At 50.6% G+C, this 20,358-nt stretch overlaps 1 protein-coding gene across 1 annotated transcript; it reads left to right on the forward strand.

Annotated features, from left to right (window-relative positions):
* Window positions 1–1,452: 1,452 nt before the first annotated feature.
* LOC149366566 (uncharacterized) lies at window positions 1,453–18,545 on the forward strand. The gene is made up of 6 exons (XM_089571286.1): window positions 1,453–1,959; window positions 2,053–2,190; window positions 3,489–3,605; window positions 12,712–12,957; window positions 15,458–15,612; window positions 18,424–18,545. Exons 1-6 carry the CDS (start codon window positions 1,453–1,455, stop codon window positions 18,431–18,433), a joined length of 1,173 nt encoding a protein of 390 aa, XP_089427412.1. The 3' UTR covers window positions 18,434–18,545.
* Window positions 18,546–20,358: the final 1,813 nt, after the last annotated feature.

A 20,358-nucleotide genomic window follows, 5' to 3' on the forward strand; every position in this document is an offset into this window, starting at 1 on the left:
CATTACTTGGCAGGGGAGATCTCCCCCTTAGCTGCTTGTATTCTAAGACGGACTGCCACTGATCCAACACCCAAAAGAATCATTTGGGCTCCTGGCCACCAGGGCTTACGAGGTAATGAGGCCGCTGACGCGGCTGCCCGAGCGCTTACTCACCGGGCTCCTCATCCCAGCTCTCCTGGCTCGGAGACTAACCAGCCGCTGCTGCGATTCAAGGAAATTATAACGCATTATAGCGACATCCACCGCCTTTTCCCGGCCCCTGCAAAGGGGCTGAGTAAGACGGAGGAGCGAACTTTAAGGCGCCTGCAGACAGGTACTCTACTCTGTCCTGCAATCTTAAAGCATTACGATCCTAACACGGATGGGCGATGCCCACACTGTGGGGAGACCTGTGATATCTTCCACATGGTGTGGGCATGTACTCAAAATCCCCACCTCCCCCCTTCCCCTACCCCTTCCAGAGAGGCATGGGAGACTGCCCTTCTCAACTGCTCCTCGCTTGAGTCCCAAAGGGCTCTGGTGAAACGGGCTAGAGACGGGGCATTGTCATGCGGTGTCCCGGACTAGGGACGCCGACCATGTAGCGGGGCCACAGTGTGGCTCCCAAACTCTATTTCAGTAATTAAAAGTTTTCACCACCACCACACGGCTGCTAACGACAGTATGAGGCATTAAAGGCTTTCGCCTTAATACGTGGTGTCCACTTCCTGTCATTACCGTGGTTCATTGCGTTCTCTTCAAGAAACTCGCCAAGATAGTGCCGCCTCTTTTCCTTATCGGTTGTCTTCAAAAACTCTGTGGCCTTGAGCTCACAATTTATTTTGCGCCGTAGCTCGGCAGACGACGGAGGACAGTCATCGCCAGATACGTGGCCGCAGTTTATCAGAGTACGAAGGCAAAGAAATAATGATGCGGTATAACACTGCAGCCGGCTCGAAGTGAGCGGCGCAGGCGTTCCAAAACGTAAACACTATAAACTAGTTCTGAAAACGCGTTAGTGAGCATTGCCTTTTCTTTTATCATCGTCTGTTTGCTCTCAACTCTGATTATGAAGGCAATCCAACTTGCCCTATTCAGCACCTCCTTGTATGTGAAAACTGCATTCTAGTGTCACTAGGTCCACGCACGGTTGCATTTTACTGATACGTCTAATATCTCGTGCCAGTCATCCACATCGGGCGAAGAAGATGAAGAGCCACATCTTGCTCGAGGAGCGCGCAGAAGGAGGCGTTCCCCCGCGAGACTGGTCGCGGCATCCGCACTGTCCCAGAATTTCTGCTAGGCCTACTACTCAGCTGAGAGGCGAAGTCCATCCACTGAAGAACTGCCTGAGGACAAGCCCAGCAGGGTCGCTGCACCCTAACTCGCCCAGGATATCTACTGGGCCTACTACTCAGCTGAAAGGCAAGGTCCATCCGCCAAGGAACCGCCCGAGGTCGAGCCCCGGAGGTCATGGAGAAGCGGAAGAGGCGTGGTCGACAGGAAGATGAAAGCGTCGAACCAAGGGGCCGCCGTGAACGTCCGGCGGCTCCCTCGAGGGCACGCAGCTACGACCGAAAGGAGGAACGGGAGCAGTCGCGCTCTGGCAGCGAAGCAGGCAGCGTGGAAAGGACGCGTCGTGACGGCGAGGAACAGACTTCACCCTCGCCGAACTTTTCAAGGCCTGACAACGCCGTCTCACCCGGCACAGACGAGCCGGACAAGTCGCGGAGGCAGTCCAACGAGGACGTCGATGCGGAGCCTGTAGCACGACGAAACCTGGCTAAGTCTTCCTCCTACAAGTCCGGCCGCAGTGCTCCTGTCGACCAGAAGAAGAAACGGGGACTCGAAAGGGACCAGAGCCAGAACAGCATCCACTCGGACCGTGACGCGTCGGCTGCCAGCAGAAAAGGGCAGCCGAGGCGGGGCGAAGGCAGGAAATCCCCGGCGTCCGATAGCCCTGCTAAGACCGCCGGCAAGGTCAGAAAACGTAACGAAAAGGGAGAAGGCCCTGAAAAGGGTCCATTAGGCGCGAAATCGAAACCTAGCGCTGTTGGAAAACCTTCTTCCCAGGGAAAGAAAGGCAGCTCTCCCGTATCACCTCAGAAGCACTCGGACGCGTCCCCTGCTACACCCAAGGGCGAAGGCGACGAGGAAGATGCGGACGAGAAACCAGAGCCGCAACTCATTGGTGGATGGCTAAACATTCTGGTAAGTGCCTAGCACTCGTTATTCACTTACGTCGGTCTCTGTTTCGGTTCCTGATGTCGGCTCCGCCGTAGGACGTGAAAACAGTAGCATTATAGTTTTTACTTCTTGTCTACACAACCGGCCACTTACTCGGTGCGGTAGACGATATCAGGTACGTGGGAGTACTTCATATCTGCTTCCCACCTCATCTGGAAATTCCTCCGCAATTCGCCCTACTTTAGATTGGGGCCTAGTAACGCACCTAGTGCTAGGAACCTTGTGCGAGTAACTCGCCGATTTTTCTTCCATATACAGCGTCACCGAGTCTAACGGTTTGCCACGCGATTCTTCACTATACGCGTTTTGTTCAAAGCTATGAAAATCTGAAGGAGGTTAAATTCCGGCAAATTGCTGCCGCGGTTGCTGAGTGGTTGTGGCGCTCTACTGATGTTTCGAAAACGCGGGTTCGATCCCGGTCACGGCGGACGAATTTCGATGGAGGCGAAATTCTAGAGGCCCGTGTAGTGTGCGATGTCAGTGCACGTTAAGGAAACGCCGGTGGTCAAAATTTCCGGAGCCCTTCACTACGGCATCCCTCATAGCCTGAGTCGCTTTGGGACGTTAAACCTCCGTAAACAATACATTCCGGCAAATTAGGCTCAGATTCTTGAAATCGCTACTCCAAAAGGAGGACCAATTTCATGGGCGCCGGCATGTTTTCTAAGAATATGATTCTTTTCGCTCTTTTTCTTACCCTATTTGGGAATAACTTTTTAGTATTGAGGTAAGATTGATACAAGTGAAATGTTTTCGGTATCCTCCAGGGTTCTGAGTCTGGCTCCTTGAATTACACGAACGATTCCGTGATCACATATTATGATCCAACCAATCATTTTAAACGAGAGAGGAGAACTCCCCCCCCCCTCCGCACAAAAACCTGACTAAAGAAGAAGAGGTTACGTGGCGTCTACAGACGACATCGATACGCGCCCCATTATTCCTCGCGTTCATTTATCCTGATCTCAACAAACTGAACTATAAACACTGCGGCCAACGAGCCAACTACAATCATATCCTATGGGACTGAAAAATAGCGCCACCTCCGGGTGATCTAGTTACCGCTCCTTCTCTCGAGTGGTGGGAGACCGTGCTGGCTAGCTCTGACCCCAGAACGCAAGTTTCGGCGGTGGAGTGGGCTGACAAAGTCGTCGAGGGCTATGCACTCTCGACCACTTACCGCGACCTCTTAGCACCAAGTCCTTTCCCACGAATAAAATGCATCACAGTCAGCAAAGATAACCGTTCACCTTTACTTGCAGCGTGGCGCCGCTCCCACCCCGCTAGATGTCCCCCAGGACGACGAACGCGACGAGGCGGGAACTCCTGGCCCTCAGGCGAGCCGGAAAAAGCTCGTTACGGCCAAGAGCGACCGCAAGGTACGTTATACTCAAATTTCGCAGCTTCTCTACCCCCTTACACCAGGCGTGAGCACCAATAGTTACAGTCGTTTCCACCAGATGGTCCGAATGGGGCTTGTAGAGCACTGCACGTTAAAGATCAGGTAGCATGGTCGGGCGGGAGAGGGAATGAGGGAGGTCGGAGACGAGGATGCGGGAAAGACAAGGAGGAAAACTTTATACAACTAAATATACATTATGTACAAACAAAGGAGCTTGTGGCGAGACGCTCAATGGTGAAACGCCTGATGTTGAGACCCGCCCCTCGGCCGTACTTGCTGCCGAGTTTTTAAAGCGTTTTCTTTCCCTAGATTCCCTATATGGGGGCCGGGCCTGCTGAGGAAGGAAGTTCACTGTGGCACCCATCACACACTCTCCTTAGGAAACACGCCCCCGTCACGTGTTGGGAGAGAGAGAAATATGTCAACCACGTCGCGCAGAAGCTGGAATGTCCTCGAGCGGCGTTCCCGCGCATTTCATGCGTTCGAACGTGCGTTCGCACCTCGTGTAGCGGAGACGCTCGCTGAAAACTTCCTGGCAGACGGACGCTGTTTCCGCGGGTAATCCAGGCGTTGACCCAACGTGTCTTTCGTTCCAAGTCGGCGTTCCGCTGCAGCAGCGCCGTTTTTTTTCCACACGACGAAGGCGAAACGTAATTTGGCGTGGGGACACCCCCTTGCCAATCGACTGGTAAACGGCTCTGGTCACTCTTATTCCTAAAGCAGGAAAACCAATTGACACAGATAACCTCCGCCCCATCTCTCTCACCTCATGTGTGGGCAAACTAATGGAGACGATGGTGCGGGATCGGTTACCTGGATATCTTGAAAGCAAACATATCTTTGCGAGCACCATGTTCGGAATCCGCCCACACAGATCCGCACAGGATGTCCTCCTGCAACTTAATCGGGAAGTCCTAGACCCCCTCGAATGCCCCCATAATGACCGGGTAGTACTCGCCTTGGATCTTAAGAGGGCATTTTACAATGTAACACACGAGGTCATACTCACTAACATTAGCCTGACCGACTGTGGCCTCAACACATTCTGGTACATAAGCAAATTTTTAATAGATCGTCAATCCCACATCCGAATCCAAGATAGAGAGCATGGTCCTTATCTACTCGGCACGCGGGGAACCCCCCCCAAGGCGCGGTACTTTCCCCGCTGCTCTTCAATCTTGCCATGATGCACCTGCCGGCACAGCTGAGTGGTGTCGCCGGCGTGCAGCACGCCCTGTACGCTGATGACGTCACTCTGTGGGCCACGCAGGGCAGCACAGGTGACATTGAAACCAGCCTGCAAACAGCGGCGACGATAGTGGACCGCTACGCCCGCCGCTGCGGTCTTCAATGTTCCCCTTAAAAATCTGAATTTATGCACCTCCGCCACTCCCAAAAGTGCACAACTAAAATATCTCTTTCTCTTGGGAGTGGTCCCATACGCGAAAATGTTGAGATACGGGTACTCGGACTCTACATCCACAAACACAGACGGCCAGACACTACATTGACCAAACTCCGTAAGGTGGGGGGCCAGGTGGATCGCATTGTACGCCGGGTTTACAACAAACGCGGGGGGTTACGAAATAAGGATGCCTTGCGGCTGGCAAACGCCTTTGTAACCAGTCGAATTCTCTATTCGACTCATCGACACCTATGGAAACAAGGGGAGGATGCGCTTGAGGTCATCCTTCGCAAAATTAAGCGTGCCCTTGACCTCCCCGTCACTACTTCAACCAGCCGGCTTATGGCCCTTGGGGTGGTGAATACTTTCTGGGAGCTCCGGGAGGCGCACCTTACAAACCAGTACACGCGCTTCTCGCTAACGGAGTCGGGTCGCCGCCTTCTTACTCATCTCCATATCCAACACTCCTCTCCCATGGAAGACAGGTTTCACATCTCAGAACTGTGGAGACGTTGCCCTCCACGTGCGGCCTCTTCCAGCCAACATGTCACACGAAAACCATAACGGTCGGCGCCTGGCACGAGCGGAAGTGCTAGCCCGACATTATCGCAAGAAAGGTGTATACTACGTGGACGAATCCGGTCCTCACCACGGGGGATGGTACACGGTCGCTTGTAGTTCACAACAGCAACACAGTTAACGGCCTCACCTTCAGAGCCCCTAGTGCAACACAACCAGAAGAGGTCGTGATTGCTCTCGCGGCCTCACATTGCGATTCAAAATACATAATCACCGACTCGCGAGGGGCCTGTCGGAACGTCGAACAATTCTACACTCCCTTCCTAGCCTTTCGAATCTATCAAAATTGCATACGGGATACGGACCCCCCCCCACACCGTTACCTTATATGGGTCCCTGCTCATCAGCGGTTGGCAGGAAACGAGGCAACAGACGCAGCCGCCCGCGCGCTCTCTCACCGGGCTGTTTTCTCCTCCCCACCCGATCATGAACCCGATCCTAATCCGATCTATATCTGCAAAGATATTACAACCTATCATCAAGACAATCATCGCCTTTACCCTGGCCTATGTAAAGGAATGAAGAAGGCGGATGCGCGGCTCCTTCTCCGCCTTCTCACCAACACATTTCTGTGCCCGGCAGCACTAAAACATTTTATTGCGAAAGCAATACTGCTTGCACTTTCAGCCCGTCGCGTAGCGAGGCCGGTAGCTACCAAGCGCGGCCTAACTCCTGCTCCTGCCACGCGCGGCGCGCTTAGCGGTCTGACGTCACAGCTAGAAGAGCGGGGCTCCAACTTACGCCGTCGCGTAACGAGGCCGCAGCTACCAAGCGCGGCCTAACTCCCGCTCCTGCCGCGCGCGGTTCGGGTGTCCACCGAGATGACAGAGAATTACTGCGCCATTTTCTTTCCTCAAAAAGCGGTGCGTTCAAAGGGTAAAGGCATGGGGCAGTAATTGTCTGTCATCTCGGTTGACACCCGAACCACAGGAAGGGAGGAACGCCACCACCCGTTCGGCGCGATGTCTTGCCCTTTGAATGCAACGCTTTTTGAGGAAAGCAAATTCTCTGTCATCTCGGTGGACCCCCGAACCGCACCGTACAGGAAGGGAGGAAGTGGGAGTTAAAGAAAAGGGAAGCTTTTAGACAATCATCCGTTAGCGTCAGCCGCTCGTTTCGGCGACCGAGGCACGCATAAATCTCCCAGCACAATCTCCCAGCACGTGGGGGCCCTCGTGTGGTGAGTATAATGCCATGTAAAACAAATGGGCAAAACTTTCATAAATAGCTTTACTAAGACCACTACCAAGAAACACCACCAGACAAACCAGGCGCAGCCAGGGCTACTGCTTTCGCTACTTACCGGGCTTAACCAAGCTAAGCCTCTAACAAATTTTTGACCCCTCCTTTAACGGCAGCTGCCTGCACTGTAGTGCGGTATCTTCTGCCACCTATCACACGGTGTCCCTCCAACCCGGCTATTCCACCCATCCCCAACCGAACCCTGGAGGACTGGGAGGCGATCTTGCTCGGCTGCCACGACTTGCAGGCCCAACAAGCCTTAGTCGGGCGCGCCCGGGCTGCGGCCACCGCCACTGGAGTCCCATACTAGGGACCTCCACCTTGTGTTTGTAAGGATCAGTCCCTTAAGGGCTGATCCAAACATACCTCCTGTCCCTTTTTAATAAATGTTTTCACCACCACCCCCAAGGCGAAACGTAACAACGTGACGGGAATTCGTAGGTAGGAATCCCTCTGCAATCGTAAGTTGGTAAAATTTAAGAAGCTATATTGATTACAGAAATAATTATCCAGTCCTGTAACACTTAAAGAAAGAACTTTACCTATTTTTCTTGCTTTCAATTAAATTCGTTCTTTCCTATGAATTCGTTCTTCGTTCTTTCCGTAAATTCGTTCTTTCCTTTTCCCTCCGCCTCCTTCCACTTCTTTGTGGAGAATAAAACTTGTATGTATGTATGTAATATCAGCCGAATCCTCATTTCCCTATGCTTCTTTGCTGATTATCTAAATGCGTCTAGTATAAACGCTATCTGGAGTGGCTGATACGCTAGCAGCGCAGCTCGTGGCAACTCTTCGACGTACCATTGCGTATTAGTTTTATTAGAACGATGCAACACCGACGCCCTATCCTACCGCCATCTTTTAGTGCACTTACGCTTCACCTTTTCCTTCGGAGAACACCTCATCCACGCAGGGAATGCAGGAAGGCAAGATTTAGAGGGAAAATTTAGGGGCGGTGAATTGGATTGAAGGGGACGAGATGCGAGAGCATTCCCCTTTCACTCGTCAGACTTCTCCACTTTTGATTCTGGAATCATATTCCAACTGCGCCACTATGCACCCCATGCCACATGCAATGGGCGTAGACAGGTTGATGATGATGACAGACGCACCCGCGGATGCTACTTTATAGTGACGTGGCTGCCATCGCTACAGAATCATTCCACTATCTGAATCAGGAAGTGTCACACTCCAGCTCTCCTACATAGTGTGCCCTTTCTCCGGACTTCACCGCGCAGGTGGAGAGGAGTAATCCGCAGCCGTCCAGGGATGCTGCTCACAGCCAGCCGCCCAGCCACTCCGAGTCGACGTCTTACGTACAGCCTTACGACACACCGCTGAGCGTGCATACGAGAGACTTGGAGAGCGAGTCGGTAGGCTGACGTCTTTGCCGGGGGGCACTTGTGATGGGCACAACCGAAGCACGTTTTTTTTTTGTTGCACTACGGCAACCAGCGGCGCCTTCGGCTTTGAACCGTCAGCGAATGTTTTCATGAAGGGTTGGAGGGCTGTTTACCTTAAATGACTCTTGATCATGCTCTGGTCGAAAATGTGTTACTCCGCTATGGGGTGAGGCATGGCCCGGGGAGCGTGTGAGAGTAAAGGCCCGGCTACATAGACACTTCTGCGTGCTACACCCCATGCGCGCTGCGCGCCGCGCCCCGACGCGCAAAAAAACAAAACGGTACACAACTCCAAGCGCATGGCGCGAGTATGCGTCCAGTCGAGCGCTGCAGGTAACGCTTGGAAGACCCGCTCTGGAAGACACAGAAGCGGAACGCTCACTGATTGGTCGATGCTGGCGCGCCGGAAATAGCTCGCGCGCTGCCGCGAGTTACGTGCGCGCCGAATATCTGGTTTACTCGGATCCGAGCGTCGTGGACGCGTCGCGCATGCGCAGACTTCCTCTGGCCGGCGCGCGGGCGCCCAAGCGCGCAAGACGCGCGCCGAAAAGGGCCCGTGGAGTTGGTTCTTAAATTATTCATAAAAAAGAGTAACAGTGGAGTTACAGCCATCGCATTCGAGTGGTTTCGAGAGGTCCTTTCATACCATACCCTCTACGAAGATTTTTATTGCGAAAGCAATACTACTTGTACTTTCACGAAAGCCTTTGCCGTGCCGCAGCGGTGACCACCATTGACCTTCATTTGACCTTGATTGCATTAGTTTGGATTAGATTGGATTCGATTAGATTAGATTAGATTACATTAGAGTAGATTACATTGGATTGGAGTGGATTGAATTGAATTGGATTGGAATGGATTGGATTGGTTTGGATTGGATTGTATAACCGATGCATCACCACAAGTCTAACCACAAGCACCACCACCAGCTACACTACGAGCTGTACCATGGGGTAGGTACGGATATTGCTTTCGCAATTACCGGGCTTAACCAAGCTAAGCCACAGCGAATTTTTTTCCGTCACTTTGAGTAGCTACCGCCAGTGAAATTTCTCCGCTTAGTCCTACTTTAGCGGGAGATAGGATAGAGGTGTACGCCAGATGCTTAATTCATCACCTGCCTTGACAAGTATTCTTGACTTTTGCGACGTGGCGTATTTCCCAATGCACCCCCGGTGGCGTTTTCATACTCTGTGCGCTTGTTTTTTTTTCTTTTGTAACTCGAAGTTCGTGGCGGAGGCGTTGTTTATCCTTGGGATTGGGAAATTAACGGCCTCCTTCACTTTGGAACGTGCCCCGCCGTACGTGCTGAGTGAAAGGCCTCCGGGGAATAATCCAGCGGGTGCGAACAGTGCGCTATTAGGCGTTAGCTTCAGGCCCAAGGACGCGGTTATCAGCACTGCTGTGCACGAGACATTGCAGCGCGTGCTAGAAGTGGTCTCAATGTGGAGTTACACATTAGCTTTCTTGAAAAGGGTTTGCGTGCGAGTGCTCTAAGATGAAAAACTATGAGCGAGATCAGGGCTATACGAAAGTGACAGCACAAAGAATGCGCTGAATCATTCGTGGACTGGGACAAAAAAAAATCTAACTAAAATCTAGTTTTGGTTTTGTGTGTGCTGAAAACGAAAATTGCGACGGGCAGGCGACGCGTTGTTGTGGGAAATTCGTCATTCCGTTTTGCCATTGGATTTCCGTTCGCTTATACGTCACAACGGGTGCTTGGGTGTCAGCATAGAGTTCGAGGTGGTAGGCCTAGCGAAAGTAAGTGCGGAAGTGCTTTGATATGAATTTTTGCCGCTCTTCGGAGCGAGCGTGCCTCCAGTATTTTGCATACTTTCACCGAGGCACATTGCACGCACTGCGCTTTTTTGCATAAACTATCCAATGCTGGTCAGTGGCTCTTTAAGGAGATGCAGGATTGGTGGGCTGTAAACCTTCAGTCTATATTCGTAAGTTGACAAACATACCAACTCTATGCATACCATTCGAGGGCGGGTAATCTCTGGTCTACCCCGTTAGTGTCAACAGCTGCATTTATCCTGCCCAGGTTATGTTAAGCTTTGACTTTGGGCTATACATGCCGATTCATTTTCCCAATTGTGTTGCGGATGTCCTTTTTTTCTGTTCTTCCCGTCATGGGCTAGCTGCTCTTGTTCTGATAAGGACTGTGGCCTAGATTACCTCACGCCAACTTCAATCAAGTTTTTCAGTCACCTTGGACCACTTTATTATCCTTGCACTCTGCCTTTTTATTAATGTGGTCGATCTCAGTATCATCATTAGACACTGCAAACCACTCTCACAGGCGTAATTTTTAAGCCCGACGCACTCATGCGTATTTTTTCACACCTTTAAAAATGTTACCGCGGCCTGAGTTATTGCCCTAAGTTTACCACTCGCATTTATTTATTTATTCAAGGTACCTCCAGCGCCTTGAGAGGCATTATTGTAGGGGCGGTAAGTACATTAAAGGTGCACTGAAGAGGAATCTGAACTTGTCTTTTTGCCGCGGGAACTCGATCTACACGTTCCGAGCTTTCTTAGAAACCGCGATTTACTGCCCTGTGTGGCCGATTTCCCCAATTACATCGAATTAACGTCCGGCTCCCGCCTTTTTTTTTGAAATCTGCCTCGTACGGTGGGCGGAGTCGACCAACGCGTGGAGCGCCTTTCACCCAGTCCCGTGGCGGCTTGCCGCTCTGCCATCGGCGTAGTAATACGTAGTAGTCCGTAGTAGCAAATAGACCACGCGTATTTTTATTTCTTCGGGCTTATTTTGCGGCTATATTATCTGCGAATGAAACTATTTATTCATGGAAACCTAAAAAACAAAATAAAGCGAAAGCAAAGCCTCCACGGGACTGGGTGAAAGGCGCTCCACGCGTTGGTCGACTCCGCCCACCGTACGAGGCAGAATTAAAAAAAAAAAGGCGGGAGCCGGACGTTAATTCCTTTTAATTGGGGAAATCGGCCACACAGGGCAATAAGTCACTGTTTCTAAGAATGCTAGGAACGTGTGGATCGAGTTCCCGCGGCAAAAAGACATGTTCAGAATCCTCTTCAGTGCACCTTTAACAGTAAAACTGAATACAGCACAAGAGAACAAAAGAGAAAGAAAAGTTACAAAAAAATGTTACGAACTTCCAAAAAGATAAAAGCATTCTGATTGCACCCGACACGCAGAACCAACACTGACAACAGCATAATCATATTATTGCATGGTCAATTGCGGCCTGGAAATTCTCGCTCTCAAACACTTCATTAGGCAGCAGGTTCCAGTCACTTATTGTGTTGGGAAAAAATGAATATTTAAATGTATTAATCCGGCAGTTATACCCTCTAATTTTCATGGTATTGTCCCTTCTACTCGAAACGTAGTGAGGTTTCCTTAAATAGAGGCTTTTATTGATTCCTGTTTTATTATTGTAAATGTCGTACAAAAACTTTATTCCAAAAACTTTTCTTCGGTGGGATAATAACTTCCAACCAAGAGCTTCCCGAAGTTCAGAACTTCTATTGTCTTCGGAGCTGTGTGATTGCAAATGCTCTTGATCCATATAAATAAATTTCTTACTGCCTTTCGTTTGCGAATTTAATAACTTTGTGTTTGGAATGTCCGGCCAGTCATCATTCAGTTTATTGGACACAGGAGCTTAACAGGAAAAGCGACAAGATGTTTCTATTTTTCGGCTGACGAGTACAGTTTTACGCCAATTACACGTCACAACACATCTGCAGGCGACAAGAAAACGTGGCTGTATTACGATTACTTACCCCCTGTCGGCAGAGCCAGCGAATACGTCTTGTGAAGAGACCGTGACATCCAGTGGCGTAGCCAGAAACATTTTTTGGGGATGTTTACGCCGACGGTAGAAAAAAAAAAAGAGCCTGCGCCCAAAGAATGTCTTAGACATTTGCATTTTGCGGGAATTTACACTCTTATGTTGGCACGTTTAGTTCAGCGCGTGTAAACGGAGACACAACTGTAACTTCAACTCAGTGGCGCCATCTGGTTTTGGAACAGGAACCATTTTTGCAAACAAGCCGACACTCTTATTTTCGTTTCTGCATTTTTTATACATCCATGCGCTGTAAAATAACATGTGCGAAAAAAGCTGAAAGAAGGGGGGATACAATGCGCAGAAAATTTCGGGGGGAGTGGGGGGTGTTCTGACACCGAACCCCCCCCCGACTACGCCCCTGGTGACGTCCAACCTAAACTTCTGTCCTCTCCTCAAATTCATATTCCAAAGCACTGCAAGAATTCGTTCATAGCTGGCACAAAAATTCACGCCCGTTTCGAATCTTAGCGGCGTCTTTAAAAAGTGCATCGTTTATTGGAGAGAACGGACAATCGAGGCTGTTGGTACGTCCTCTTAGCTGCACCCTGCAGTCATTACCGATACTCTGGTTGGTGGCACCCCATGTCATCAACGCTGCGTTTGTTCCAGCTCCTGGAGGAAGACGACGGCGCTGATGTGGAAGAGGCTGAGGGCTGGTGGTGGTGGTGCACCTGGTACAACATATGGCTGGGCGGTATCGTGTTTTCCATAGTGGTGGTGCTGCCCATCGTCCTCCTCCTGATGGGCCAGAAGGGACACCTCTTCCCGCACGAGCAACCCGACAACGAGTCCGAGTCCAGTGACCCCTGGGCCATAGTGACGCCTCGCAAATCGCCAGCTCCCATGATCCCTCTGGTAAGAAGCCATGACAACCGTCTTGAGGTTCCCTTGGTCACCAGGGGATCAACAAACAAGCGCACACTGAAGCAGAAATCAAGGCAGGGCTGTGTTTTGGAACGCTTTGTGTCCTTGCCTCCCTAGACTCCCTACTGCCAGCTCTTCCAGAGCGGCCTTGTTGCAGGGACTATGCTTTACTAATTCGTCTCTAAACCAAAGCTTAGTTTATTTCCCTAAATGGGAATGCCTCAGAAAAATTGGCAGTCACATACGTAGCGAAAGCGACCGCAACGAACAGGCAAGCGGTGTGACGTCATGCCAAACGGCGGCGGCGGCTCCGCGGCGAGGCGCGCGGTGTGACGTCATGCCAGATGGCGCGGCGAGCGCGCGGCTTCCGCCAGCTGCGGTGGTTGCTAGGCAACGGCTCAAGGTTCAACGGCTCTGTGCTTCCTCGGAGCACCGCCCCAGAAAAATCGCATGTAAAATGTGTCGTCGTGTTCAGTCAGTCGTCGGTGCTGGTCTGTCAGTACAGCGGAGGCGTGAAAGCGTTTAGGTATTAAATGGCCTCGGGGGTGCGTTTCTGCTGTGACCAAAGGGACATCAACCATTACGACCTACGTCCCCCGGAAAAACGGCCAATAAGCGGCGATCAAGTAAAATGAAAACTAAATGAGCTACAGGAATATGCGGTCCCCGATTCTCTTTAGCAGCAGAATTATACAGTGGGTTGCTTGTTCTGTAGCCCTGCGTCTCAGTGGTGTTATATAAGGAAAAGGCGCAGGATCCATGGTAGTATACAGAAGTGCTTTTTTTCTGTAGCGGCGCGTTTATTACAAAGCATAAGGCACTCATTGTGGAGCCTCCTTGTTGCGGTACCACACTGTGATCTGCTGTATTCTAACAGTATGTGGAACCTTCAGGGCACACCTTCAGAAAACTCTCTAGAAACCGTTGCCCAGTAACTCAGGTTAATCTCAAATACATCACAGGCGCTCCATTTTGAAGGAAGCATACCGACAAGTACAGCCCATACAACTCCAGTCCAGAACCGAGGGCCTCGGTTCTGGCAGCCGTGATGCCATAGGAAGCATAAGAGGGTTCTCACACAGCTTCAACCTTCGTCGTTTGATGACGTTCCACGTCACACCAGCGGTAACTCAGGACGTACTACGTCCGCCGTTTATAGGCGTGGGTGGCGCTGATGAACACTCTCAAGGTTGGATCAGTTGCAAACTAAGTACCCCCGATAGTAGAAGATTAGACAGCAGCAGCCAAGCGAAGTTGATAGAGCACTGTACTCAAAATTCTGAGGTCGTCGGTTCGGATAGCAACTGTGGCATGTGGTTTCTCTGTCTTCTTCCTTCTAATAACTTACCTTTTAGCCGTGGAATAATTAGTGTTTATTTTCAGTTGATTAACGAAACGCATTTAAAAAATTGAATCATTTCCCTTACGCTTTTCGTGTTATTCGGCGACAACTAGCTTTGTTCATCCACCGGTCAATTGGCCTTCCAGTTGCGGAAGTGGAAGATCCCGGCATAGTCCTGGTTGAAGGACTGCTCCTCGGGCACCACATGATAAAAGAGCTCATCGATCAGCGTCAGGTTGGCGGCAGAGGCAGCCATCTAACAGTTCCCACACTTCCTTGTACGACGGCAAACCTTGATGCTCCATCCACAAAGAGCATTAGAGAGTGACACACATCCGGAGGTCGTAGCCACATGATTGGGGGAACTTGGGGCTTTGTTGCCCCAGACTGAGCTGCCCTTACAGGGGAACTCGGGGTCCTCAAGGAGCGTCCCATGGGCCCGGCACTCCTTGCGGAGCTGGTCAAAATCCTGGCTGCATCCACTGCGGTTCTTCAGGCCAGCACCACGCTCACCTGCACCCCGCCGCTACATGTTTTTTCCGCACCAGCACATCGCCCACCGTACAACACGTCGACCGGCCCGCCTGCGCGAGCGAATTCGTCTTCTTCCTCCCACGTCTGGCATGCGGCGGAGCCCACCTTCAGACAACGCCACTGACGCTACGCCAGCGATCGCCGGCGCCCAGAGGCTTATAGAGACGTGGGAGATTCATTTGCCCTGCAGTGGGCGTAGTCAGGCTTATGATGTTGATGGACTCGTACATAGCACTTAGGCCATGAGGAACGCACCAATAGTACGCAGCGCGGCTTCCTGTGTCAGTTTGGGAAAACGAAACTATTTTTCTTGCAGCAACCAACAAAATTTTCAGGGGAGTTCAACGCAGTAAGGATTGCAACTTAATGCACGAGAGTATCGCAGCTAATCGTCAGAGGCCAGTGTTGTTTGCTTTAAATCTAATATTGGAGGATCGTGCGGCAATTATTACAGCGTTGCTTATGGCACCATAACGTGAATATGCCAGATCAAGTAGGAAGGTGTAGCAGCCTGAACGGCTCAGTACAGAAATTTGTGCATATATAGGGTGCACTTTTTGCGCGAGAGCTTCTTACTGTGTGCTTATTGTTGGTGCATCAATTTTCGCACTGCAGGAAGACGCTTACAACGAGGACGAGATGGGAATTCCTAAATGCGAATTTGTGGGTATTTCATCTGAAAGTCTAATAATGCCGGCCGAGCCCCCCGCTACCACCTCCAGCACAAATAAGCCCCAGTACAGGCAGGTCATCTGCGTTGTCGATGCCATGTAAGTAAACGACCCTGATTCATCGGCCTTTTTCCTGTTTTGCTGCGCGAATTGTCGCTAGTGTTTTATTTAGTCTGCGGCGTATAACTGCACTCTATTTCTGCTTCGAGGCCATGACATCAGAGGCGGGCTTGCATCAGTCTTAAGTTATTACTTCTTGGAGTGATGCCTCTAAGCGGCCAGGGGCATTATGGGGCGCAGTTTCCGTTTGTAAGTTGTTCTACACTCTGCCAATTAGCCTGAAGAATGAATAACGGGCAGAGATGGATGCACCTGGTGGATGCGCGAATCTCGGGTGGCTAATTCGGCATGAATGATGGTTGGCTGGGGATATAACGGAAGTTCTCAGGTTATAATTTTTAGTATTTATTATAAAGGCGAAGTCTATTCATCGTTCGGCGAGATTCGAAGGCAAGAGAGGTTAGCTTGAGATATTAGTGACACAATACTAGAGTGGTTACACTAATCTCAATATAAGAAACGCACCGCGCGATTCTGGGCGGATTCCGGGATGAATGATACGAGTGACCACTTATCATACATCAAATGATCATACGATGTAGAAACGCTCTTGTGCAAGACGTGCGATGGTAGGCCAACCTGAACCACCTAGTGCGCTTCGGGAGATACCAAGGGAGTGGCCAGATATGAGGAGAGCAGGTGTTGCGGAGAGGCAGACCTCGCCATCGCCTGTGTATTGACAATAGGGAAGTGCATGGGATTTAAAGTCAGGCCACGAGAAAACCCTGGGTAGAGGAATCCTGATTATTTTTTTTTTGACCGGCTCGGATTATTTTGTGTGCCCTGACATGCCGCAGAATACTCGCGTCTTTGCATGCCGCCTGGATTTGGTCGCTGTCTTAATGGGATTGCCAACTAACCAGAGGGGCGCACTGGGCTTGCGGAAGCATTTAAGTTCAGTTCAGGCGCAGCCTCCGAACGGCGCTAAGTAGTCGTTAAGGTGAAAACAATCCGAAAGCAGCACATGAGAAAGCTACCCTGGGATCAGTGCGGAAAATGAACTCGAGGCACACCTGAGGCAGTTTACAGAGTCACGTATTTCGTTCAACTTGATGCCAATGAGTGCATTCGCATTCAGGACACTTAACTTGTTCGGGCACTTTTGTGGTGTGCTGCGTTAGGTCACACTAAAACCAAACCCCTTGATTCTGAAAGTAACGACAAACTCCTGTGCGTCCTCAGTTTCCACCTCGCCTCTCTTCGCCCGCTTGGTGCGTGTTGCGCACAGAACGTTTTGAAGGCTGCAAGCGCTTGCCGCACATACCCAAGAGCGGGAACGAGTGGGCGCGACGGCTTGTTTTCTCATTTCTCGCTTCTATATCGACAAGAGTTGCTCGCAAGCGATTCGGTGTGTTTGGTGGTATCATAAGCGCCGTTTTAAACTTTAGGTACGGACCAGAAGTTCCTGAAAAATTAGGAGTGGCTTAGCTCGGCTATGGCAGGATATACGCAGCGAAAGCAGGCATGCGGCACAGCTGGCAAAGCGAGCGGAGGCGAGCGCAACGACGGGGCAAGCGGTGTGACGTCATACAAAACGGCGGCGGCTCCGCGGCAAGGCACGTGGTGTGACGTCATGCCAGATGGCGCGGCGAGCGCGCGGCGTCCGCCAGCTGCGGCGGTTGCTAGGCAACGGCTCACGGTCGGTCTCTGTGCCTCCTCGGAGCACCGCCACAGCGAAATTGCAAGTTCATGGCCAATGTAACTTTTGGTAAAAAAATTTCGGCAGATGCACTAAGACTACTGCAACGCAAGACCATTCAAGTGGGACCAGTGGGTGGTATTGGTACACACACTTGGTTTATTGATGTTTAACGTCCCGAAGCAACTCAGGCTATGAGGGACGCCGTAGTGAAGGGCTCCGGAAATTTCGACCACCTGGGGCTCTTAACGTGCACTGACATCGCACAGTACACGGGCCTCAAGAATTTCGCCTCCATCGAAATTCAGCCGCCGCGGCCTGGATCGAAACCAAGTCTTTCGGGCCAGCAGCTGAGCGCCGCAACAACTGAGCCACCGCAGAGGGGTGGTACACACACTGTGGACCACCTAATTGGCATAGGATCTTTGGAGTAGTTTCATATGGTTCACAGCATTAGGATCATAATATTACTAGTCGAATAAAAGAGTATCTTATCATAGGAATTCGCACCTACGACCTTTGCTTCCGCAAACCGTACTTCTTGAAACTTCAAACGTCCATTGTGGCCAAACCAATGGACGTAGGACATTCTAAGTGGTGTCGAGGTATTTGTCCTTTTACGATGTATACGTTGGCGTGAAAAAAAGTAGATATCCGGATATAACGAAAAATGTTTACCCGATATAGTGAAGATGGCTAATGACGCAATATTCGTTCGATATTGCAAACGCCCGATACTCATACGATGCCTCAGCGTTTTGCTCTTTTTATATCTGAAACCAGCGCACAACGATTCGAAACTTTCAGGAAGTGTGATCTTTCAGCGACAGCTTTTAGGAGTATGTCCGTCCATGTGCTTTGTCATTGGTGGCTATGTTGAAAAAAGTCAAGAAACTTTATGCATGAAACTTCGGGACGTTAAACCACGCATCCAAAGCCCTCCCTGATGTAACTCCTGAATGAAACGATCATTGAGAAGTTATTTGCACTGCCGCAAATCTCGGACCAAAGCGTCTCATTTGGACACGGTATGAGTGCGGGAAAATAAGCATTAATTTTAAGCCTAGTCGCCGTTGGCTTACCAGCATGAAATATGCTTAGTTTGCTGCCGAACATGATGTGGATTATAGATCACATTCTCTGAAATGCAGCGGCAAATAAGGATGCCCAGCCGTGAAATCACTCCTGCATGAGTGGACGATGAGAAGCTGTTTGAGCCTGGTGCGACGCCACTGCCGTCTACAGAGGACGCAAAAGGAATTCAAGTGGTTCAACTTTGCTCAACCGAGTTTTAACGTATCCAAAGCAGAGCGCACAGCTCCTGTTGATACACCCCATACCCTGACTTCACAACTGTAAACTGAATCACGTGACACCACGAAATTACCACGTGGCTTCTTACCGCCCTCTACCGACCACTTAAAAGGTCAAAGATCAAGTGGAGCAGCACCAAGGTGGACAACACATAAGGCAGATGTGCGACCACTACTTATTTCAAGGTCGTTTCAAGGTCATTCGGAGCCTCATGGCGACATGTGTGTCGTTTGTCAAACTTCAGTCACAGTTAAAGGCCACAAGTGGTTCACTAAGTGGAAAACACACTGTTATTTGTTCTTACCAACACACTTATCTCAAGGTCGTTTCACGGTCACTCGGAGGCTCACGACGAAATGCGTCGCAGCTATAGTAGTGTGGCTTTCGCTACAAAAAATCCTGCAGTTGCAATCAATCTCTCGATTGGGGATTCCGATAACCCGCCTAATCTAGTAACATTCTAATCTAGTAACATTGAGAAGGGGCTTTAATGAGCACCCTAAACAAAGATAGTCCAGTGCGTGTCCCCTTGTGCACACTCAACGGTGTTATATATATATTGTCACGTAGTGGTGACTGCAGTCAGACGAACAGGAAAACAACGAGGATGTCTCCGAAACGGAACTCTTTATTTGGGCTGACTTGCGCCCGCGAAGAACTGAATCACTCGGCGGCGGCGTAGCAACGAGCGTGCTCGGCGGTCGTCGAAAAGAATGCCCGCCGCTGTCAGCCGTGCTCTTTTTAAAGCTGATAGCGAACATTTCAGATAAAGCTTGGAAAGTTACTAGAATATTCTGGTGGAAACTAGAACCGGCTCCGCCTGCATGCGATGAATCGAGATAAATCTAGGCGCGTCCTGCGTCACAAACGAACCGATAAATCGACGTGACGGCAGCCTTGGAGCATGTACAAATAAACAGAACAAACACTACAAAGTTTCGCGGCATTACTCCCCTCTGAAAGAAGCATCGACTCGATGCTTTAGAGCATAATGCGGTTATAAACAATCAAAAACGGATTGTGCAAAAATAAACACCGAAAGTGGAAACACGGCGTCCTTTAGCGTGCATGATATTGCATTAGGCGTACGGAATGGACTGCTTCTGGTCGTAACGCGGCGTCGCTGGGATGCACTCATTTGATCAGGGACGACTTCATAGTCTAATTCACCTAGCCGATGAAGAACCTTGTACGGGCCGAAATAGTGGCGGAAAAGCTTGTCACTCAATCCTCGGCAGCGAATGGGCGTCCAAACCCACACTCGGTCTCCTGGCTTGTATTCTGCGTTGCGTCTTCGTCAGTTATAGCGTCTGGCGTTGGTCCGCTGCTGGTCTTTGATCGTTAATCGGGCAAGTCTTCGGGCTTCTTCTGCGCCTTGAAGGTAGGCGGCGACGTCGACGTTATCATCCTCGGTAACGTCCGGTAGCATGGCGTCCAGCGTGGTCGTGACCTCTCTGCCAGGGACGAGCCTAAAAGGCGTCATCTGCGTGGTCTCCTGCACTGCGGTGTTGTAGGCGAAGACTACGTAAGGTAAGATGACGTCCCAGGTCTTATGTTCGGCATCGACATACATGGCGAGCATATCGGCGAAGGTTTTGTTGAGGCGCTCGGTCAGTCCGTTGGTCTGCGGGTGGTATGCAGTTGTTCTCCGGTGGCTGGTTTGGCTGTAATGGAGGATGGCTTGCGTCAGTTCCGCCGTGAATGCTGTTCCTCTGTCAGTGATGAGCACATCGGGGGCGCCGTATCGCAGAAGAATGTTCTCCACGAAAAAT

Source organism: Amblyomma mixtum, chromosome 1, assembly GCF_055824585.1.
Source record: "Amblyomma mixtum isolate Tamu chromosome 1, ASM5582458v1, whole genome shotgun sequence".
In the NCBI taxonomy this organism is placed as follows: Eukaryota; Metazoa; Arthropoda; class Arachnida; order Ixodida; family Ixodidae; genus Amblyomma; species Amblyomma mixtum.